The following is a 21,206-nucleotide window of genomic DNA, read 5'->3' as shown; positions in this document are numbered from 1 at the left end:
GTTATATTGGCAGGTATTAAATCTAGATGTCTTGGAAAAGCCCCCTGGTGCCCATGCAGTTGTCTGCCTTAGTTAAGTGGAGTTAAAAAGGTTGATAGACGTTTACACAGCACCTTTCTCTTAGAAGTATCCACATTTCTCTCTGCCTCTAGGTCAAGACTATGTGGATAACCTGAGCAAATTGACTTCCTGGCACACCTGGCTCTGAAGGCTTCATAAGCACTGTCTTTGCAGAGGGAAATTGGGAGGGAAACCGGGGCAGGTGCTGGCCCCACTGAATCTGCACAGGGAGGGGAAAGCCAAAGGGATTTGGAAAACCTGCGCCCCAAGTCAGTTGTTGGGAGATAAAAATAGGGCACCTTGCAGCACATAAGGTCATCGAATGCTACTTTTAGCTTTCTTGAATTTGCCAACACAAGAGGTTATAAAACTAATATAATGCCTGTCACTCAAGGGAGGCAGAGCAATAGAACAACAAAGGGTTCTGGAATTAGGAGCGTCTCAGAGGTCATCCCTCTCTCATGTGGCTTTCCTGGTGTGGACTCTCTTGTGCAAGCATGCGTGGGAGCCAGCCTGAGCCGGATGGGCCTCCTCAGCTCCTCACCTCCTTCTCCCTCCCTCAGAGGCCCATGAGAGAGCCCATTCTTCCCAGCAGGTGGAGGCACAGCTGTTTCTCAGAGGATGCAGAGCCAGAAGAGGCAGGATCAAGATAAGGATGACCTTCCACCCTTTCTTCTGGTCACCAGGCCTTCATTTCTCAAGACTACCCATCTAGGGTAGCCCTATGCATGAATAGAATTTTGACTATAGCGAGTTGTCTCCCACTTAATTTCTTGCCTGAATTCAAGGTGCATGATACCAATACTGTTATCCATCAGGGCAGCTTTAATTTATGACTGTTCAAGGATTGTTTCGGCCGGGTGCAGTAGCTCACTACTGTAATCCCAGCACTATGAGAGGCCGAGGCGGGCAGATCACCTGAGGTCAGGAGTTTGAGACCGGCCTGGCCAATGTGGTGAAACCCCATCTGTACTAAAAATACAAAAATTAGCTGGGCATGGTGGTTCACACCTGTAATCCCAGCTACTTGGGAGGCTAAGGCATGAGCCAGGAGGTGGAGGTTGCAGTCAGCTGAGATGGTGCTTGGACAACAGAGAGAGACTTCATCTCAAAAAAAGTAAAGAAGAATTCTTTCATTCCACAAATATTTATTAAAGCAACATATAATTTGCGCATTGAGACAAAAAATTATATTTATTTTAATATTTTTTTGAGACAGAGTCTCACTCTGACACCCAGGCTGAAGTACAGTACCACAATCATGGTTTACTGCAGCCTTGATCTCGCAGGCTCAAGCAATCCTCCCACCTCAGCCACCCAAGTCGCTGGGACTACAGGTGCATGCCACCACACCCAGCTAATTTTTCATATTTTTAGTAGAGATGGGGTTTTTGCTGTGTTGCCCAGGCTGGCCTCAAACTCCTGGGCGCAAGTGATCCACCAGCCTCAACCTCCAAAATGCTGGGATGACAGCAATTTGAGCCACTGCACCTGGCCAAAAATTAATATTTATTTATTGCAAGGCAGTGGGTGATACAGTGGTGAGAAGGTGAGTCCAGGGCTCTGCCTTCTTAGAGCTTATATTCCAATGGGAAAGATGGATGATAAACGGATAACAACAGTCGATCCTCATTATTTGTGGATTCTGTATTTGTGAATTTGCCTACGGGCTAAAATGTATTTGTAACCCTTAAATCAATACTTGCATTTGCAGAGTGGTAAAAAACTTTGAGTCGCCTGATGTGCACAACCCCTGAGGTTGAACAGGGCAGCATTCTGCCCTCTCATTTCAGCTCTCATGGTGTAAGCAGTGTCCTTTCTGTGGTCTTAAACTGAATGCTATGTTTTTCACATTTTGTTTGTACTTTGTGTGGGTGATTTTGCTGTTTACAATGGCCCCAAAGCATAGCGCTGAAGTGCTGTCTAGTGTTCCTAAGAATAAGAAGGCTGTGTGTGCTGTGCCTTATGGAGAAAATACCTGTGTTAGATATTCTTGGTTTAGGTTTGAGTGACAGTGCTGTGGGCTGTGAGTTCAATGTTAATGAATCAACTATATATATATATATAGTGTATATATATATATGGTGTGTATATATATAATATATATAGTGTATATATGTGTATATATATAATATATATAGTGTATATATATGGTGTATATATATATATAATATATATATATTAAATACAGTGTCTTGAAACAGGAACACACCTAAAACAGGGTTATGTGTGGATGAGTGGATGATAAGATGACCAGAGGCTCGCAGGAACCTAACCACATATCTCTCCTAGTCGCGATGGTTCAGCATTTGCCAATTCAGTATTTGCAGTGACTTTATGGGAGAGAACACAATTGCCACAAATAACAAGAACTGATTGTATAACAAAACAGTTCCACTGAGTGGTAAGGGTCATGAGGAAATGAAACAGGAGGAGGAATGAGAGAGTAGCTGGGATGGAGGTGGGTGGGGAAGCCTCCCCAAGGTGAAGAATTGAGATGAGATCCTCAGAGCTGTGTGTGCCCAAGCCACCGTGGAACCCGGGAATCCTGATGTTCAGGGTATTGTGCCTTTGACCCTGCCCTAACATCCATATTAGGTTGTTTAGGGCTGTAGTGAGATGACAGCGACCATCAAGGTTTATATCCATGACTCCCAGGGGCCTGTGGTCTCCAATGTCAGATCCAGTTACCCCCAGCAATGTAGATATACTTGAAAAGGGTTATTGAGGATGGTATCTTGAGTATTTCTTTTATCCTTGATCCCCCAAGTCTGGCCCCATGTGAGTCTGGGCTGCAGTTTATAATTTTATGACTTGTAGTAAATACCCCAACTCTAAGATAGGGTTTATTTTATTGCAATATTGCAATACTAGGCAATGTTTTATTGCTGTATTCCTGATGTAGATTTTAACTGTGATTTTAACCAGGAAGGGCTTTGTGTTTTAGTTTAAAATGTCCAATGAATGATGATAATCATTCTCTTCATTCCAGAGACTGGAAGCAGCTGAGTCCCAGGTTTAATTGCACTTGACAATTAAAATGCTAAATATTGTAAAACAATTCTACACAGTGGAGGGGAAGGAATATGGGGTTGGGGCTGGATGGATGGATGGGCCTGGAACTTTCTAGATGGGTGGATCTTTTTTAAAAATTTAATTAATTAATTAATTTTTATTTCCATAGTTTTTTGGGGAACAGGTGGTACTTGGTTACATAAGTTCTTTAGTGGTGATTTGTGAGATTTTATGCGCTCATCACCCGAGCAGTATACACTGAACCCAATTTGTAGTCTTTTATCCCTTCCCCACTCCCCACTTTTCCCCGCTGGGTTCCCAAAGTCCATTGTATTATTTTTATGCCTTTGCGTCCTCATAGCTTAGCTCCCACTTATGAGTCAGAACATATGATGTTCAGTTTTCTATTCCCGAGTTACTTCACCTAGAATAATAGTCTCCAGTCCCATCCAGGTCGCTGTGAATGCCACTCATTCATTCATTCATTCCTTTTTATGGCTGAGTAACATTCTAGATGGGTGGGTCTTGGGAAAGTTTCTACTCCTCTCTCTGTCTCAGTTTCCCCATCGGAAACATGGGGCTGATGATTCCTATCCCCTGGGTACTCGTGTCCTATTCAGATGTGCAGTATGTTTATAGCAGCCAAGAGAACGTGCTCTGTGGTCAGACTGCCAGGTTTTGAATTTCACTTTGAATCTTGGCCTTGGGCCAGTGACTCCACTTTTCCAGAGCTGTAATTTCCTCTCAATCTCACAAGATTGTTATGAGAATTAAATGAAACAAGGTGTGAGAATGAGAGGAGACGCTGCAAAAGCCCAGCCCACAGTAAGTGCTCGATAAATGTTAGCTATGGCCATTACTAAGAATGTTTTATTAAACACCCACTAGGATGGCTATGATGACAATGATGATAAACAACAAAAACTAACAAGTGTTGGTGAGGATGTGGGGAAGTCAGAAACTTTATATGTTGCTGGGTGGGATGATGCAGGCACTGTGGAAAACAGCAGGGTGGTTTCTCAGAAGGTTAACCACAGAGTTACCATCTGACCCAGCAACTCCACCCCTAGATATATGCCCCAAAGAACTGAAAACAGATGTTCAAACAAATACTCGTACACAAATGTTCATAGCAGCACTATGCACACTTGCCAGAAGTAGAAACAACTTAAATGTCCATCAGCTGAGGAATGCTTAAACAAAATGTGGTGTATACATATTATTCAGCCATAACAAGAAAGGAAAGACCAACACATGCTACACTTGGATGAACCTTGACAGCATTATGCAAAAGGAAAGAAGCCAGACACGAAAGACCACATAGCGTAGGATTCCATTCATATAAAATAGCTGGAATAGGCAAATCCACAGAGACAGAAAATAGTTTAGGGCTTGCCAGGGGCTGGGGGAAGAAGGGAATTGGGAAGGATTGCGAATGGGGACAGGGTTTTCTTTTGGGTGTGATGATAGTGTTTTGGAACTAGATAGAGGTGGCGGTTACACAACATTGAGAATGTACTAAGTGGTGCCGAATTCTGTACTTTGAAATGGTTAATGTGAATTTCACCTCAATAAATTTTTTCTTAAAAAGAGCTTTGTTAAAACAAAAAAGCTACCCTAAAGTTAGTGACTGAAGGTTAATCTTCCCAGTCTCTTGGTGGGTAATAAAATCATGAATCTCATAGAGCAGGACCTGGGAGGCATTACGGGGTCAGAGCCTGTGCTCCCTGCCCTGTCCCATCTCCCAGGTGACCTGCCCAGACTAGGGTCAGTGCATTTGTTTGGTTCTACCTGGGGACGTCCTGGGGCGGGGCTAGTGCCCAACGGGACCCAGGGTTCTGCTGAATGCCAAGCTCATTAATGAGGTCTTAGATTAAGATTCTTGCTAATGTTGAATTACTTTGGCAACTGTATGTTTTTCATTTGTCCTTATTCGCTGCTTTTTGCAAGGATGACCAACTCGAAACTCAAAAAATTTTCCTGGATTTTCGGTTTCAGGCTTTCTGGGATTGTGGCTAAAATGAATGTCCTATTTGACTTTCGGGAGGTCAGAAGGAGCTGCCCCAGGTGCTGACCCACAAGCCTGTGTATAATGGCTCAGCTTTCCAAGGGCTTTCTGGACGGGTCTCTCATTTCCTGAGGGGTTAGGGGGCTCCAGAGAACCCTCCAATGGTACAGATCTGGATCAGAAACCCTGATCTACCACTTACTAGCTGTGTAACCTAGGGCAACTCAGTCTTTCAAATAATTATCTGTTCCTAGCACTGTGAAGTGGAGACAATAGCGGAATTTTCTTCATGGGGTCTTGTGAGGATACTATGAGGTGATACACGTGAATACTTAGAATAGTATCTGGCACATGGTAAAGGCACAGCAAACAGTAATTGTCATTTGTACTACTAGTACTTATTGTACTTCGCTTTTCCCGTGATTCCAGTCAAATATTTTCAACCAGTGTCTAAAAGTTTTGTCTCTTGCCAGAAAGTTATGAGGATTTAAACAAAAAAACAGTTTTTTTCTTCTACCAATGACTTCAGCCTAATATTTTCAGCCAGCATCTAAAAGTTCTGCTTCTTGCTAGAGAGTTTTGAGGATTAAACTAACAAGTGCATTGAAGTATTCACAAAAGTTACAAGCAGTGTTGATCCTGGAATGGTAGACTCTCTGTCACTTCTGCCTCTGAAGAGCTAAAGAATCTACTGTGTAGATCCCAATGCTGGCTCCGAAATTCAGACAAATTTAAGCCACGTGATTGCCTGTTTATAAAATTTTAATGGGAAGGGACAAAGAAGTTAGACACTTGCTTAGACTTTCTGAAATCACTTTTTCCCTTGAGAATGGCTTTTATTTCTCTTAGTCCCTTATCAGAGAATGTCAAGTGAAAAACCCCTACACCTTGAAATGTCTTTAATCAATCTTCAGACCTTTCAGTTCTTAAAAACCTATTCCCTTCTCCCCACCCATTTCAAGACTTGAAATAAAATGATTTGCCAGAAACGGATGACAAGATAGCAAGGGTGACAATTAATAACCCCCAGAGTCCCCTGCTACCACACCTTTCCTATTTAAAATGATAAATTACCTATTTCCCTCAGACTTTATTAAAAAGAGGATCAAAAGAGAGAGGGAAGAGTTGATACAATACAGCTCATCAGTGAAACGCTGCTGAAGCTTCGGCAGAGAGAAGTTGAATCCCTGTCAATTTAGAAGCCGGTAATTTGGATAATGAAATGATACTTTTTGCATTTTTAGCCCCAAACTTCTAGTTTTGAAGTGTAGGGGTGGAGAGGAAGATAATTTCATGGGAAAGATAATTTGGCAGAGGGTAAGACTTTTCTTCCTCTCTGCTTCTCTCTCAGACTTCGAACAAACTTCAAGGAAAGAAAGTAAACTTGAGGGCGAGTCGATGTTCCCGTGGCCCCGGTGGAATGGTGTGTATGTGTCAGTGTGTGCTTGTGCGTCTTTGGTGGAATGGTATGTGTGTGTGTGCGTCTTTGGTGGAATGGTGTGTATGTGTGAGTGTGTGTTTGTGCATCTTTGGGGGAATGGTGTGTATGTGTGAGTGTGTGTGCGTCTTTGGGGGAATGGTGTGTGTGTATGAGTGTGTGTTTGTGCGTCTTTGGTGGAATGGTGTGTGTGTGTGTGCATCTTTGGGGGAATGGTGTGTATGTATGAGTGTGTGTGAGTCTTTGGGGGAATGGTGTGTATGTGTGAGTGTGTGTGCGTCTTTGGGGGAATGGTGTGTGTGTATGAGTGTGTGTTTGTGCATCTTTGGTGGAATGGTGTGTATGTGTGAGTGTGTGTGTGTCTTTGGGGGAATGGTGTGTATGTGTGAGTGTGTGTGTCTTTGGGGGAATGGTGTGTATGTGTGAGTGTTTGTGCGTCTGGGGGAATGGTGTGTGTGTATGAGTGTGTGTTTGTGCGTCTTTGGGGGAATGGTGTGTATGTGTATGTGCGTCTTTGGGGGAATGGTGTGTATGTATGAGTGTATGTGCATCTTTGGGGGAAAGGTGTGTATGTGTGTGTGTTTTTGTGTCTTTGGGGGAACGGCGTGTATGTGTGTGTGTTTGTGCGTCTTTGGTGGAATGGTGTGTATGTGTGAGTGTGTGTTTGTGCATCTTTGGGGGAATGTGTGTATGTGTAAGTGTGTGTGCGTCTTTGATGGAATGGTGTGTATGTGTGAGTGTGTGTGCATCTTTGGGGGAATGGTATGTATGTGTGACTGTGTGTTTGTGCGTCTTTGGGGGAATGGTATGTGTTAGTGTGTGTTTGTGTGTCTTTGGGGGAACTGTAGGCTACGGGGAGGGGTGGGTCCCAGCTCAGCTGCAGGATGCCATGTGATTAAGGGGAAAGTGAGGGTGTAGGTTACTACCAACTCTAAGACTTTAGCCATGACCTGTCACTTATCCATTACTTGTTGATAACATTACAGTTTCTTCATCAGTAGGATGGGGATAACAGCAGAGCTTTACCCTTGAATTATTCTGAAGATTAAATGAAACGATGCAATTAGAGCATTTAGCCCCATCCCAAGCACAGTAAGCACACAGCCAATGTTGTGAACCCTGAAAATCTGAGACAGACCTCATTAATTTAGAAAGTTTATTTTGCCGAGGCTGAAGATGCACGCCCATGACACAGCCTCAGGAGGTCCTGATGACATGTGTCCAAGGTGGTCAGAGCACAGTTTGCTTTTATACATTTTAGGGAGACATGAAACATCAATAAGATTATGTGAGATGTACATTGGTTCCATTCAGAAAGGCAGGACAACTCAAGCAGGGAGGGGGCTTCCAGGTCACAGGTAGGCGAGAGACAAACGATTGCATTCTTTTGAGTTTCTGATTAGCCTTTCCAAGGGAGGCAATTAGATATGCATTTATCTCAGTGAACAGAGAGATGACTTTGAGTAGAATGGGAGGCAGGTTTGTCCTAAGCAGTTCCCAGCTTGACTTTTCCCTTTAGCTTAGTGACTTTGGGTCTTCCAAGATTTATTTTCCTTTCACAATGTTGTATAAATGTTCATGTATAAAGGGAGTAAAAGCATCTATTTCACAGGATGCCACGGAGGATTGAATACATGCATAAAGTGCTTTATAGCATTACTTGTTGATAACTGTCTTTTTTTTTTGAGACGGAGTCTCGCTCTGTCGCCCAGGCTGGAGTGCAGTGGTGTGATCTTGGCCCACTGCAAGCTCCGCCTCCCGGGTTCACGCCATTCTCCTGCCTCAGCCTCCCGAGTAGCTGGGACTATAGGTGCCCGCCACCATGCATGGCTAATTTCTTTTTTTTTTGTATTTTTGGTAGAGACAGGGTTTCACCGTGTTAGCCAGGATGGTCTCGATCTCCTGACCTCGTGATCTGCCTGCCTCGGCCTCTCAAATGCTGGGATTACAGGCGTGAGTCACCGTGCCCGACCGATAACTGTCAATAACATCTACTTTACAGGGCAGGTGAGATCAGCACCAGTTTCCTAACACAGAATCTGGTGGCTGCACTCCACAGGCAGGCTTTTATGTGGCAGTCCCCCAGTCAGTGTCCAGCAAATGAATGAGTTATCTAGGGCTTTTGTAAAAAAAATCTACCGCAAACTAGATGGCTTAAACCAGCAGAAACATACTTTCCCACAGTTCTAGGGGCTTGAAAGTCTGAAATCGGGTGTTGGCAGGGCCACAGTGCCTCCAAAGGCTCTGGGGGAGAATCGGTTCCTTGCCTGTCCCACGGCTTCAGCGGGTGGCTGGCCATCCTTGGTGCTCCTTGGTTTGTAGCTGCATCACTCCAGCCCCTGCCTCTGTCTTCACATGACGTTCTCCTCTGTGTCTTCTCCTCGTCTTATAAGGACACAAACCATTGGACTTAGGATGCATCCTGATCCAGTATTAACTCATCTTAACTTGATTGTATCTGCAAAGATCCTATATGCAAATAAGGTACTGGAGGCTGCAGTTCAACCCAAAATAAAGGCTTCTGATAACCCTGAGCTTTCTTTCTGTCAGAGTTAGCACCTGCCAAGACCAGGAATAAGGACTGGATGATTCTTTTTTTTTTTTTTTGAGATGGAGTTTCACTCTTGTCATCCAGGCTGGAGTGCAATGACACAATCTTAGCTCACTGCAACCTCACCTTCCCAGGTTAAAGCGATTCTCCTGCCTCAGCCTCCTGAGTAGCTGGGATTACAGGCATGTGCCACCATACCTGGCTAATTTTTGTATTTTTAGTAGAGATGGAGTTTCACCATGTTGGCCAGTCTGGTCTTGAACTCCTGACCTCAGGTGATCCACCCGCCTCGGCCTCCCAAAGTGCTAGGATTACAGGTGTGAGCCACTGCACCTGGCAGGACTGGATGATTCTTGAGTGTGAGCTCTGTGTCAGGCTCAAAATGAAAAGCACTGTATGCATTTATTTAATCCTCAGTGGCGTTCTGTGAAACAGATGGTTTTACACTCTTTGTACATGAACATTTATACAACATTGACTGTGTGCTAGGGAATGAAGCTAAATGCTCTGTTTGCATGGTTTTATTTAATCTTCAGAGCAATCATGGGGGAAAGCTCTGCTGTTATCCCCATTCTACAGATGAAGAAACGGAGTCACAGTGAGGAATTTTAGGGACAAATTCATGTCTAAGTGTTGGCGTTGACTTAGGAGAATTAACTCTTGTTCTTTCAGTTCAGAAAGCAAGTCTTCCATATGCAGAGGTATCTTCCTTTCTGGGGGAGTTAGTCAGTGAGTGACAGGCTCATGATCCCCCTCTTCCAGACCTGCATTACCAGCATGTAATTCAGGATCATGGGATGTTTACTCTGGAGATTCAGAGATCAGATGGGAGAGGAACAGTAGGTGAACGTGATGAAGTAATCATGTCTTTGTAGAAAAAAAAAAACCCACTAAGATGTGATTTTAGAATTTCGTGATCAATCTTTTCAGGCTAGAAAAATAACTTCTTCCTGGGGAGTGATCCCGGGGTTTCTGGGAGAAGGGGAAGTTAAGGTTCAGCTGCATCCCAGAATCTGCTCTTGGGTGTCCTGCAGGAAATTCAGACTCAGCCTGTCTGACCCTGAGCTTGCCACCTCATCTGTGCCCAATTTCCTTCTGCATTTCCTATTGCTGTGATCAGTGCCACTGGCCACTGTGTGACCCAGGCTAGCAACTGGGACATCAGCCTGGACTTAATGTCCTGGTTATGGGTCAGGTGAAGACCCAAACCCCACATGTCCTTCTTGGACAAGGCTCTGTGGCCTCGAGCAAGCCACTTGACCTCTCTGTGCCTCAGTTTCCTCATCTGTAAGACAGAGTAAATTCCACCCACTTTGTTGGATTGTTCCGTGGGTCTATAACTTTTTATGTGTAAATTCAATAAATGTTGGCTATTTTTCCTTTTTTCTCTTCTAATATACAGTCACTCCACCTCTCTCTATCTCCACTGCCATAACTATCCCGGGTCCCTGTCATCTCCCATCCAGATGCTTCCAGGAGCCTCAGGCTGGGCTCCTGCTGCTGCCGGGCCCTGTCCAATCCTTTCTCCACACCATGGTCAGAGACATGTTTCCATGATGCTCAGCTTCCCTACACACAGGAGCCCTGTTGAGCCGCAAGGACGGATGCCCACACAGCCTGTGCACCAGGGTTTCTGGGACAGCTTTAATCACACATGGACAGGAGTGGCAGGTATATAGTCCCCACACTCACCATTGTCCTTTGCACCCTGGTCTAGCACACCGGGCTCCAGAAGGACTCCATGGATCCCATCCATTGGGCTGTGTGGCTTTTAAGCCATATGATCAAAGAAGCACCAGCCCCTCCCCTGGTACGATCAGGAGCTGGCATTCAGCAGCAATGTTGTGGGCAGATGCTTGGCCTCCAGCTCCAGTCCACTTGTCTGCATTTGCCCATGGGGAGAGCCAGCCCTTCCTCGGCATGAGCAGGAGTTTGGGGTCCAAGCCTCAAGGATACAGCAATATCGGCCCCTACAGAAAGTTAGCTTCCTTCCCATTATCATTTATGATTAGGGGAGTTTCAGCTCCTCTCCTGGCATGACCACGGGACTGGGGTCTAAACCTTGAAGCAGCTGTGTGGTGTGGTGCACCAGAGCTTCCACCACACTCATCACCAAGTTTGATTGCCACAAGCCCTCAGCTGCAGCAGGTCTCCAGGAGCTCTGGAGGACACCACCTCCCTCTCTGGGAGGCCAGTGGCAAGGGGATCAGTCACACCGGCCCTCAGTTCTCAGCGTCCCCTTCCGCCTAGAAGAGCAAAACCCTGGGAAGTCCTCCCTTCACTTCTTCTCCAGCCTGGCTCGAATTTTTTTTTGAGACGTAGTCTTGCTCTGTCTCCCAGGCTGGAGTGCAGTGGTGCGATCTCGGCTCACTGCAAGCTCCGCCTCCCAGGTTCACGCCATTCTCCTGCCTCAGCCTCCCGAGTAGCTGGGACTACACGCGTGGGTCACCACAGCTGGCTAATTTTAGTATTTTTAGTAGAGACAGGGATTCGCCATGTTGAACTTCTGGCCCGAAGTGATCTGCCCACCTTGGCCTTCCGAAGTGCTGGGATTACATTGTGAACCACTGCGCCCAGCCTCTTTAACTAGACTTCACAATCATCTTCCCCAGAGCCTCATTTCCTTTTTGTGTACCTGTTTGTCTCTTTTTTTTTCCTTTTGAGACAGGAGTCTCGCTCTGTCGCCCAGGCTGGAGTGCAGTGGCGCGATCTCGGCTCACTGCAAGCTCCGCCTCCCGGGTTCACGCCATTCTCCTGCCTCAGCCTCCCGAGTAGCTGGGACTACAGGCGCCCGCCACCACGCCAGGCTATTTTTTTTTTTTTTTTTTTTTGGATTTTTAGTAGAGACGGGGTTTCACTGTGTTAGCCAGGATGGTCTCGATCTCCTGACCTCGTGATCCGCCCATCTCGGCCTCCCAAAGTGTTGGGATTACAGGCGTGAGCCACCGCGCCTGGCCTAATTTTTTCCTCTCTCAAAATAACTCTAGCTTGGCTGGGCGCAGTGGCTCATGCCTGTAATTCCAGCACTTTGGGAGGTTGAGGCTGGTGGATCACGAGGCCACTGTAGTCCCAACTACTCGGGAGGCTGAGGCGGGAGAATCGCTTGAACTCCAGGAGGTGGAGGTTGCAGTGAGCCGAGATTGTGCCACTGCACTCCAACTTGGGCGACAGAGCAAGACTCTGTCTCACCATCCCGCCCCGCCCCATCCCGAAAAATAGCTCTAGCCATACTGAACGATTGGCAGTTCTCCAAACTCCCACGTCCCTCATCTCCTGGCCTTTGACCCTGCTGTTCTCTCTCTTACCATGCTTCCGCTGTCACCCACCTCACTGCCACCTTTCCTAGGAACTCTTGTTCACCTTCAAGTTCTGGGCTTAGGTGCCACCTCCTCCAGGCTGCCTTCTCCTACCCACCCCCACCTCCTGGCCAGTGGGGTTCCACTCTTCTGTGCCCCGTATGCTCCTGCACTTTTTCTAGCTTAGGATTCTGTTTGGTATTGTGAGTACTTACTGATTCATTTTATGTAGGGAAAATTCACATAACATAAAAGTAATCATTTCAAAGTAAACCAGGATGTGACATTTAGTTCATTCACAAGATTGTGCAACCACCACCTCTGTTTAATTCCAAACCTATTTCATCACCCCCTCAAAAACCCATTCCTATTAACAGTCACTCCCCATTCCCCACCAGCCCCAGCTCCTGGCAACCACGAATCTGCTCTCTTTCTCTATAGATTTGCCTCTTTGGGATTTTTCATATAAATGGAATCATATGATATATGACCCTTTGTGTCTGACTTCTTTTACTTAGCATAGTGTTTTTCAAGGTTGATCCACATGAATCAGTACTTCTTCCCTTTTTATGGGTGAATAATATTCCATTATATGGACGTACCACATTTCGTTTATCCATTCCTTAGTTGATGGACACTTGGGTTGTTTCCACCTTTTGGTGATTGTGAATAGTGCTGCTATGAGTATTTTGTCTACAAGTATTTCAGTCCTTGCTTTCAATTATTTGGGGTCTGTACCTAGGATGGAACTGCAGTGAGAGTTTTTTGATTATTGATCATTTTCACTAGACTGGGAGCATCTTGAGGGCAGGGGCTGGCATAGTGAATGCCTGGGGACAAAGGGGATGAGTCACAAGGCACCCAGAATAGATGTTTTCACCCATCTTCAATCATCTGCCATTTGTTGGCATTGACATGATGGCTCAGGCTCTGTCTGATGGTTTGATTGCTTTATCTTATTAATTCAGTCCTCACTTCACTCTGATATCTGCTCAAATGTCTACTGTCACCTCCTCATCCTTTTGCGATTAAAATAGCCCCCAACACTTTTTTTTTGTCTCTGTGCCCTGCTTTCTTTCCCTCTAGAAGACTTACTATCACTACATATATGATAAATTTGTTCATCTACTTGTTTCATCTGTTTCCCTACTAAGAATGTGAGCTCTGCAAAAATAGGTTTTTTTTGAGTGTGTGTGTTTTATTTATTGTTCTATTCTGGTGTCCACAACAGTGCCTGGTACATAAAGGGTGTTCAAATATTTGTAAAATAAATACATTTAATTCTCACTGCACCCTCCAACAAAGCCATAATTATTCCCATTTTATGAGCCCCCAAACTGAAGCTCAGGGAGGTTAAGTAATTTGCCCAAGGTCACAGAGCTGGTCAGTGGTTTAACCAGAATTCTATTGGGTTCTTCTGGTTCCCAATCCCATATTCTTTCCATTTCATTCAGGATGGACAACAGCTTGTCATGATAATGCCAAAAGCACTACTTTGTGGCTTCATGGTGCAGTATTTGATTAAGACAGCTTAGAAAATAGATTGACTTTCTTAAACAGGCTTTACTTAGGCTAACTTGACAACGAGCTTGTATTCCCTCAGCAAATACATCAATCCAGAGCTTACCATGCGATGGAGAAACTTGTCTTAACTTGATTCTCTGTTCTGTTCCGGCTCTTAGAGCTATTTAGCTTCAGCTAAATGTCACTTCCTCACTGTACAAAGGGTGAGAATAGTAAAGCTGTCAGAACCACTACACACTCTTTAAATAGCAGATATTGACGTATTACCACAGTGTTGAGAATTACAATGCCAGTAGCTAGCATTTATGGTGTACCTATTGTGTGCTGGGAGCTGTGCTAAGCACATTGCTTGTGTTTGTGCATCTGATCCTCATAGTAGTCCCTGAGTTTTATTAGGTTTTATTATTGTTTATTAGTCCCTGAGTTTTATTAGGTTTTCTTATTGTCCCATTGCACAGGTGACAAAGCTAAGACTTAGAGAGGTTAGATGAGTGCCCAAGGTCACACAGCCATAAGTGGTGGGGAGTCAGATTTGGAGCCCAAGTCATCCGACTCCAGCGTTGACTCTCTTACTCACTGGGCTAATGTGTATGTGTCAATATTTGAGAGTAGATACCGTAATGCTGGTGACTTTGGTAGAGTGTTCTTCTGGCAAGCCTAGGAGGAGGCTCATTTTGAGAAATGAGCCTTTGTTTCAGTATCTTTTCCCGTTTGAATGATCTATGATGGCAAATGGAGGCCCCAGTTCTCTTTCACAGACAGCCTCATGCCCTGCTTGTTGAGGTGGCCAAAGTTTTGGGTTTGAATCTGGCTGCCAGTTACCATCTCTCTTGTGACCTTAAGCAGATCTTCATCTCTTTGCATCAGTTTCCTTACCTACAAAATGGAAATAAAAATGACCCTTTGCACACAGAGTTACAAAAATTAAGTTAGATGTAAAACAGTCCCAATATAACAAGTGAAGAAAACAGACAATGAACCATTAAATATGGTCTTATGGAAATTTTTTCCTTAAAAAAAAAAAATCCGCCCCAAACCATCTGGAAGGCTCGACCATCAGTTATTGATAGGGATGATGGCTAGGCTGTAGAACAGCATTGCCTTTTTTTCTTATCTCAATTTTCTAATTTTTCTGTACTGAATATATAATAACAAAATGAGTTGTTTTAATTAAAAATGGGACCGTGAGTCAGTGTTCATGAAAGCACTTTGGAAACCATCAAATGCGCTATAAATTAGCTCTTGTTACAGTCGTTATAGTAATTATTATTGTTATTGCTAGTCAGCTAGGAATTTCTTTGCACCCCAAATCTCCTTCCTTGGCCCATCATGGAAGTGGCCACGTGGTTACCTTCCTCTGGGTTCTGGTGGATCTTCCTTCATTGACACCTGGCCGACTTCTCTCCATCTTTGCTGCCACCACCCAAACCAGAGCCAGCATCATCTCTTGCAACTCCCTGAGATACCCCTTAATTGGGCTCTAGTTTTCCCCGCAGCAGCCTGAGTGATCTTTGAGAAATGAACATTCAATCCATGCCTCCCCTGCCTCAAAACTCCCAATGGCTTCCTGTTGGACTTGGTATAAAAGCCAATCTGCACCTTAGCCCACAGACCTGGCAGTCTGTTTTCACCTGTCCCTTCAGCCTCTCCTTGAGTGTCACCCCATTGTCATCACACAGTTGTGAACACCACCTTCATGCAGGCACCCGGGAAAGAGACCTAGGAAAGTGACTGCCCTAACTTAGATGGTTTTGAAGCCTGCACATTTGGTATTGTTGGATCTTTATGCATTTAGAGCTCTTAGCATGGAGGACGCAGAAAGGCTTTACGTGGTTGCATGAGAATCTGTGTCTTTAGACCAAATTTGTATTTGTACTGTCAATATGGCAAATGAATGAAAAATGTTAATACACCATTAGATTTTTAGATTTTTTTTTTTAATAGCAAAGACTTGGAACCAACCCAAATGTCCAACAATGATAGAGTGGATTAAGAAAATGTGGCACATATACACCATGGAATACTATGCAGCCATAAAAAATGATGAGTTCATGTCCTTTGTAGGGACATGGATGAAATTGGAAATCATCATTCTCAGTAAACTATCGCAAGGACAAAAAACCAAACACTGCATATTCTCACTCATAGGTGGGAATTGAACAATGAGAACACATGGACACAGGAAGGGGAACATCACACTCTGGGGACTGTTGTGGGGTGGGGGGAGGGGGGAGGGATAGCATTAGGAGGTATACCTAATGCTAAAGGACGAGTTAATGAGTGCAGCACACCAACATGCACATGTATACATATGTAACTAACCTGCACATTGTGCACATGTACCCTAAAACTTAAAGTATAATAATAGTACAATAAAATAATTTAAAAAAAAGGTTTTTTTGTTTTGTGAGACAGAGTTTCACTCTTGTTGCCCAGGCTGGAGTGCAATGGTGCGATCTCAGCTCACTGCAACCTCTGCCTCCTGGGTTCAAGCGATTCTTATTGCCTCAGCCTCCCGAGTAGCTGGGATTACAGGCACACACCACCACACCTAGCTAATTTTTTTGTATTTTTAGTAGAGATGGAGTTTCATCATGTTGGTCAGGCTGGTCTCGAACTCCTGACCTCAGGTGATCCACCTGCCTTGGCCTCCCAAAGTGCTGGGATTACAAGTGTGAGCCACCACACCCAGCCTACCATTGGATTTTTAAATTTTTCTCTCTCTCTTTTTTTAATTCAGTTTACACCGGGATGAAAACCTCATAACAGTGGGGATTTTAAAAAGTATCTTTTCTTTCTAACAAGCTATTGGAAGACTTAAAAAAAAAAAAAACCCTTCCTACTTCTAGGCCTTCGCCCTTGTTGTTTCCCGGCCTGGTGTGCTCTGTCCTTGGCACTCGGTGTGACCATCCCCTTCCTGTCCTTCACATGCCAGCAGGAATGTCACTTCCTTAGGAGGCCTTCCCTGATCACCCTACTAAAGTAGGCCCCGCGTATTCTTGTATTTTATTTTTAATTTCTTAACAGAAATTTTTGATTGAGATAATTGTAGATTCACATGCAGGTGTAAGAAATAATACAGACATTCCTTGTACATTTTTCTTTCCAATGGTACATTTTGCAAAACTATAGTACTACTATACTATACAATACAATATCACAGAATATTGATATGGTTACAATCCACCATCTTGTTCAGATTTCCCCAGCTTTATTTTCACTCGTGTGTGTGTGTATGTGTGCCTGTGCCTGTGTGTGTATTTAGTTCTATGTATTTTTCTTTTTAAGGCAGGGTCTCACTCTGTCATCCAGGCTGGAGTGCAATGGCATGAACATGGCTAAGTGCAGCTTCAACCTCCTGAGGCTCAAGCAATCCTCACACCTCAGCCTCCCAAGTAGCTGAGACTACAGAGTGTACCACCATGTCTGGCTAATTTTTTTACTTTCTGTGCAGACAAGGTTTTACTATGTCACCCAGCCTGGTCTTGAACTCCGGGGCTCAAGTGATCCTCCTGCTCTGGCCTCCCAAAGTGCTGGGATTACAGGCAAGAGCCACCATCATGGGCCTAGTTCTTTTTTTTTTTTAAATTATTATTGTACTTTAAGTTCTAGGGTACATGTGCACAATGTGCAGGTTTGATACATAGGTATGCATGTGCCATGTTGGTTTGCTGCACCCATCAACTCATCATTTACATTAGGTATTTCTCCTAATGCTATCCCTCCCCTAGCCCTCCACTCCCCCAACAGGCCCCTGTGTGTGATGTCCCCTGCCCTGTGTCCAAATGATCATGATCTCATTGTTCAATTGCTGCCTATGAGTGAGAACATGTGGTGTTTGGTTTTTTGTCCTTGTGATAGTTTGCTGAGAATGATGCTTTCCGGCTTCATCCATGTCCCTGCAAAAGACATGAACTCATCCTTTTTAATGGCTGCATAGTATTCCATGGTGTCTATGTGCACCATGGGCCTAGTTCTGTGTAACCTGATCACCTGTGTAGGGTTGTATATCTACCACAGTCAAGATGCTGGAGAGTTCCAGCACTCCAGGGTTCCCTTGTATTGCTCTTCTATCCCCACATCCACTTTTCCCCTACCCCCTTTTCTGCCATCCCTAACCCCTGGCAACCATCAATCTATCCTCTGTTTCAAAAATGTTGTCATTTCAAAAATACTGTATAAATGGAGTCATATAGTATGTAACCTTTGGGGATTGGCATTTTTTACTCGGCCTAATTCTCTGGAGATTCGCCCAGGTTTTTGTGTGCATTGGTACGTGGTGCCTTCTCCTGGCTGAGCTGTGTAGCACATGGTTTGTATGTAGCGCTGTCCGGTTAACCATTCTGTTGCCCATATTCTTTTTTTTTTTTTTGAAAGCGAGCCTGTAGCCCAGGCTGGAGTGTGGTGATGCAATCTTGGCTTACTGTAATCTCTGCCTCCTGGGTTGAAGCAATTCTCCTGTCTAGCTTCCCCAGTAGCTGGGATTACAGGTGTGTGCCACTATGCCTGGCTAATTTTTTGCATTTTTAGTAGAGATGGAGTTTCACCATGTTGGCCAGGCTGGTCTCAAACTCCTGACCTCAAGTGATCTGCCCATCTCGGCCTCCCAATTGCTGGAACTACAGGTGTGGGCCTCCGTGCCCAGCTGCCCATATTCTTTTTATCACGTCATTCTGTTTATTTCCCTCCCAGCACCAATAACCATGTGAAATCCTTCTGTGAGCATGTTTTCTTGTCTATCATGGCTGCTTAGGTAGAATGTAAGTCCAGGGGACCAGGGTCTCGTCTGTGTTGCTTTTGTGTCTTTTCCAAGCGAAGGGCATAGTTGGCACTCACAGGATGTTTACTGGACAAATGCATGAATGAGAACATGGCGACATAGATCTGGAAGAAGTATGCGGTGGCTGAGGAAGTGGTCAGGGAGGGACTAAGGATGAACTTGACTTCCTTGGAATTTGTGTATCTCACATGAGGGTTAGGTATTAAAATTTCCATGTAAGGGAAAAGTTATCCTTTAAAGTCCTTTAAATCACTTTGAAACTACCAGAACTGGGACCTTGGGAAGTTCAAAAAGTGAGAATTAACTTCTTTGCTTTTCTGAGCATTTGGGCTGTGGGGTCTTCCCAGCTATGGGGCAGTGGAAGACAAGGCTGTTGAATGGAGAATAGGGTAACAGGGTCAACAAGGGGATTTTATTGTCTTTTTGGAGGAGCCAAGTAGAGGTGGTTGGCTTTATGTAAATGTACTTATGATGTAATGTGGGTATGATGTAACATGCATTTGATAGAATGTCTATAAGAGGTAATGGGCATATGAAATAGCATGCATATGATGTAATACACATATAATGTGACAAGCATATGATGTAATGTGCATATGATATGTGCATATAACATGCATACAACATAACAGATATATAGTGTAACATGCATATGATATGATGTGCATATGATATAACATGCATACAATGTAACAGGTATATAGTGTAACATGCATATGATGTAATGGGCACATGGTATAATGTGCATAAGATATAATTTGCATATGAGATAACATGCATACGATGTAACAGGTATATAGTGTAACATGCACATGATGTAATGGGCACGTGGTGTAATGTGTGTATGATGTAATGGTGTGTATGGTGTAACTCACCCGGCTTTCTCATGGCTTACCCATTGTCTCTGCTCTTCTGTTCCAACTCAGGAGGCAACCTTTCCAAACAAGACTGGACCATCCAGTGGCCCACCACAGAGACGGGGAAGGAGAACAATCCCGTGTGCCCCCCGGAGCCCACCCCGTGGATCCGCACCCATCTCTCCCAGAGCCCCAGGGTCCCGTCCAAGTGCGTCCAGCACTATTGTCACACCAGCCCCACTCCCGGGGCCCCTGTGTACACCCACGTGGACAGGCTTACCGTGGACGCCTACCCGGGCTTGTGCCCGCCCCCGCCACTGGAGTCGGGCCACCGTTCCCTGCCCCCATCGCCCCGGCAGCGGCACGCGGTCCGCACCCCGCCGCGCACCCCCAACATCGTCACCACCGTGACCCCGCCGGGCACGCCGCCCATGAGGAAGAAGAACAAGCTGAAGCCCCCGGGGACCCCACCGCCCTCCTCCCGAAAACTGATACACTTGATCCCGGGATTCACCGCGCTGCATCGGAGCAAATCCCACGAGTTCCAGCTGGGGCACCGCGTGGACGAGGCCCACACGCCCAAGTGAGTGCGCTCGGTGGGTGCCCTGGGGCGGTCGAAACCCGGCCTGCGAGGGGCTGCCCCTTGGTCCCAGGAGCTGCCCAGGTCAGGGAAGCCGGAACAGACTTGCGTTCCAGACTCTGGTTGAATGAAAAATGGCTTTTCACAGAGGGTTCTGAGCAAATGAATAGAACAGAATTTCCCAGAATTGGCCGTTTAAAAAATACGATTAATATCCTATGGCCTAGGGGCTAAATCTGATACCCGGCCTGATTTTGTAAATAAAAGGTATTGGAACACGCCCATGATCATTCCTTTATGTGTTGCCTATGGCTGCTTTTGTGTGACAATGGCAGAGCGAGAATAGCCCACAAAGCTGAAAGTATTTACCATCTGGCTTTTTACTGAAAACGTTTGCCAACCCCTGCAGAGTCTAGCCTAGTGCCGCTCCTAGAAATAGGATACGAGGCATGTATTAACCTTCAACTTTCTAGTAGTCACATTAAAAAGAATGAAAAGGAACAAGTGATATTAATGATCATAATACATCATTCAACCCAATATATCAAAATTATAATATCTTAACAAAGAATCAATGTAAAATATCATTACAGAGATATTTTGCATTTTTTAAAATACAAAGTCTTTGAAATTGAATGTGTATTTTATATCCACGGCTCATCTCAGTTGAAGGTGGTAGGAAGCAGGACACGTTGGGGAAATTGACAGAGGACCCCTTTGGGGGAGAGAGCAGGTGTGTGATGTAGGGTGAGACTCGAGGATTAGGCAGGTTGCTGTGCTATTCACAGTAGCCAAAAAGTAGAAACAACCTGTGTCCATCAGTAGACAAATGAGTAAACACAGTGTGGTCTATCCATACAATGCAATATTATTCAGGCTTAAAAAGGAAGAAACTTCTTTTTTTTTGAGACGGAGTCTAGCTCTGTTGCCCAGGCTGGAGCAGTGGTGGGATGTCAGCTCACTGCAACCTCTGCCTCCCAGGTTCAAGTGATTCTCCTGCCTCAGCCTCCCAAGTAGCTGGGACTACAGGCCTGCATCACCACGCCTGGCTAATTTTTTGTAGTTTTTGTAGAGATAGGGTTTCACCATGTTGACCA

General features: G+C 44.9%; 1 protein-coding gene across 2 annotated transcripts in view; it reads left to right on the top strand.

Annotated features, from left to right (window-relative positions):
- KSR2 (kinase suppressor of ras 2) overlaps nucleotides 1-21,206 on the top strand; it is a 518,358-nt gene that overhangs the window by 189,458 nt on the left and 307,694 nt on the right. For both annotated transcript variants that reach the window (XM_063593706.1, XM_063593707.1), the window contains one exon: nucleotides 19,599-20,112. In XM_063593706.1, coding sequence (XP_063449776.1) covers nucleotides 19,599-20,112 — 514 coding nt within the window. The remainder of the gene's footprint in view (nucleotides 1-19,598; nucleotides 20,113-21,206) is intronic.

Source organism: Pan paniscus, chromosome 10 (assembly GCF_029289425.2).
Source record: "Pan paniscus chromosome 10, NHGRI_mPanPan1-v2.0_pri, whole genome shotgun sequence".
Classification (NCBI taxonomy): domain Eukaryota; kingdom Metazoa; phylum Chordata; class Mammalia; order Primates; family Hominidae; genus Pan; species Pan paniscus.
This window is presented reverse-complemented; position numbering and strand designations above follow the sequence as displayed.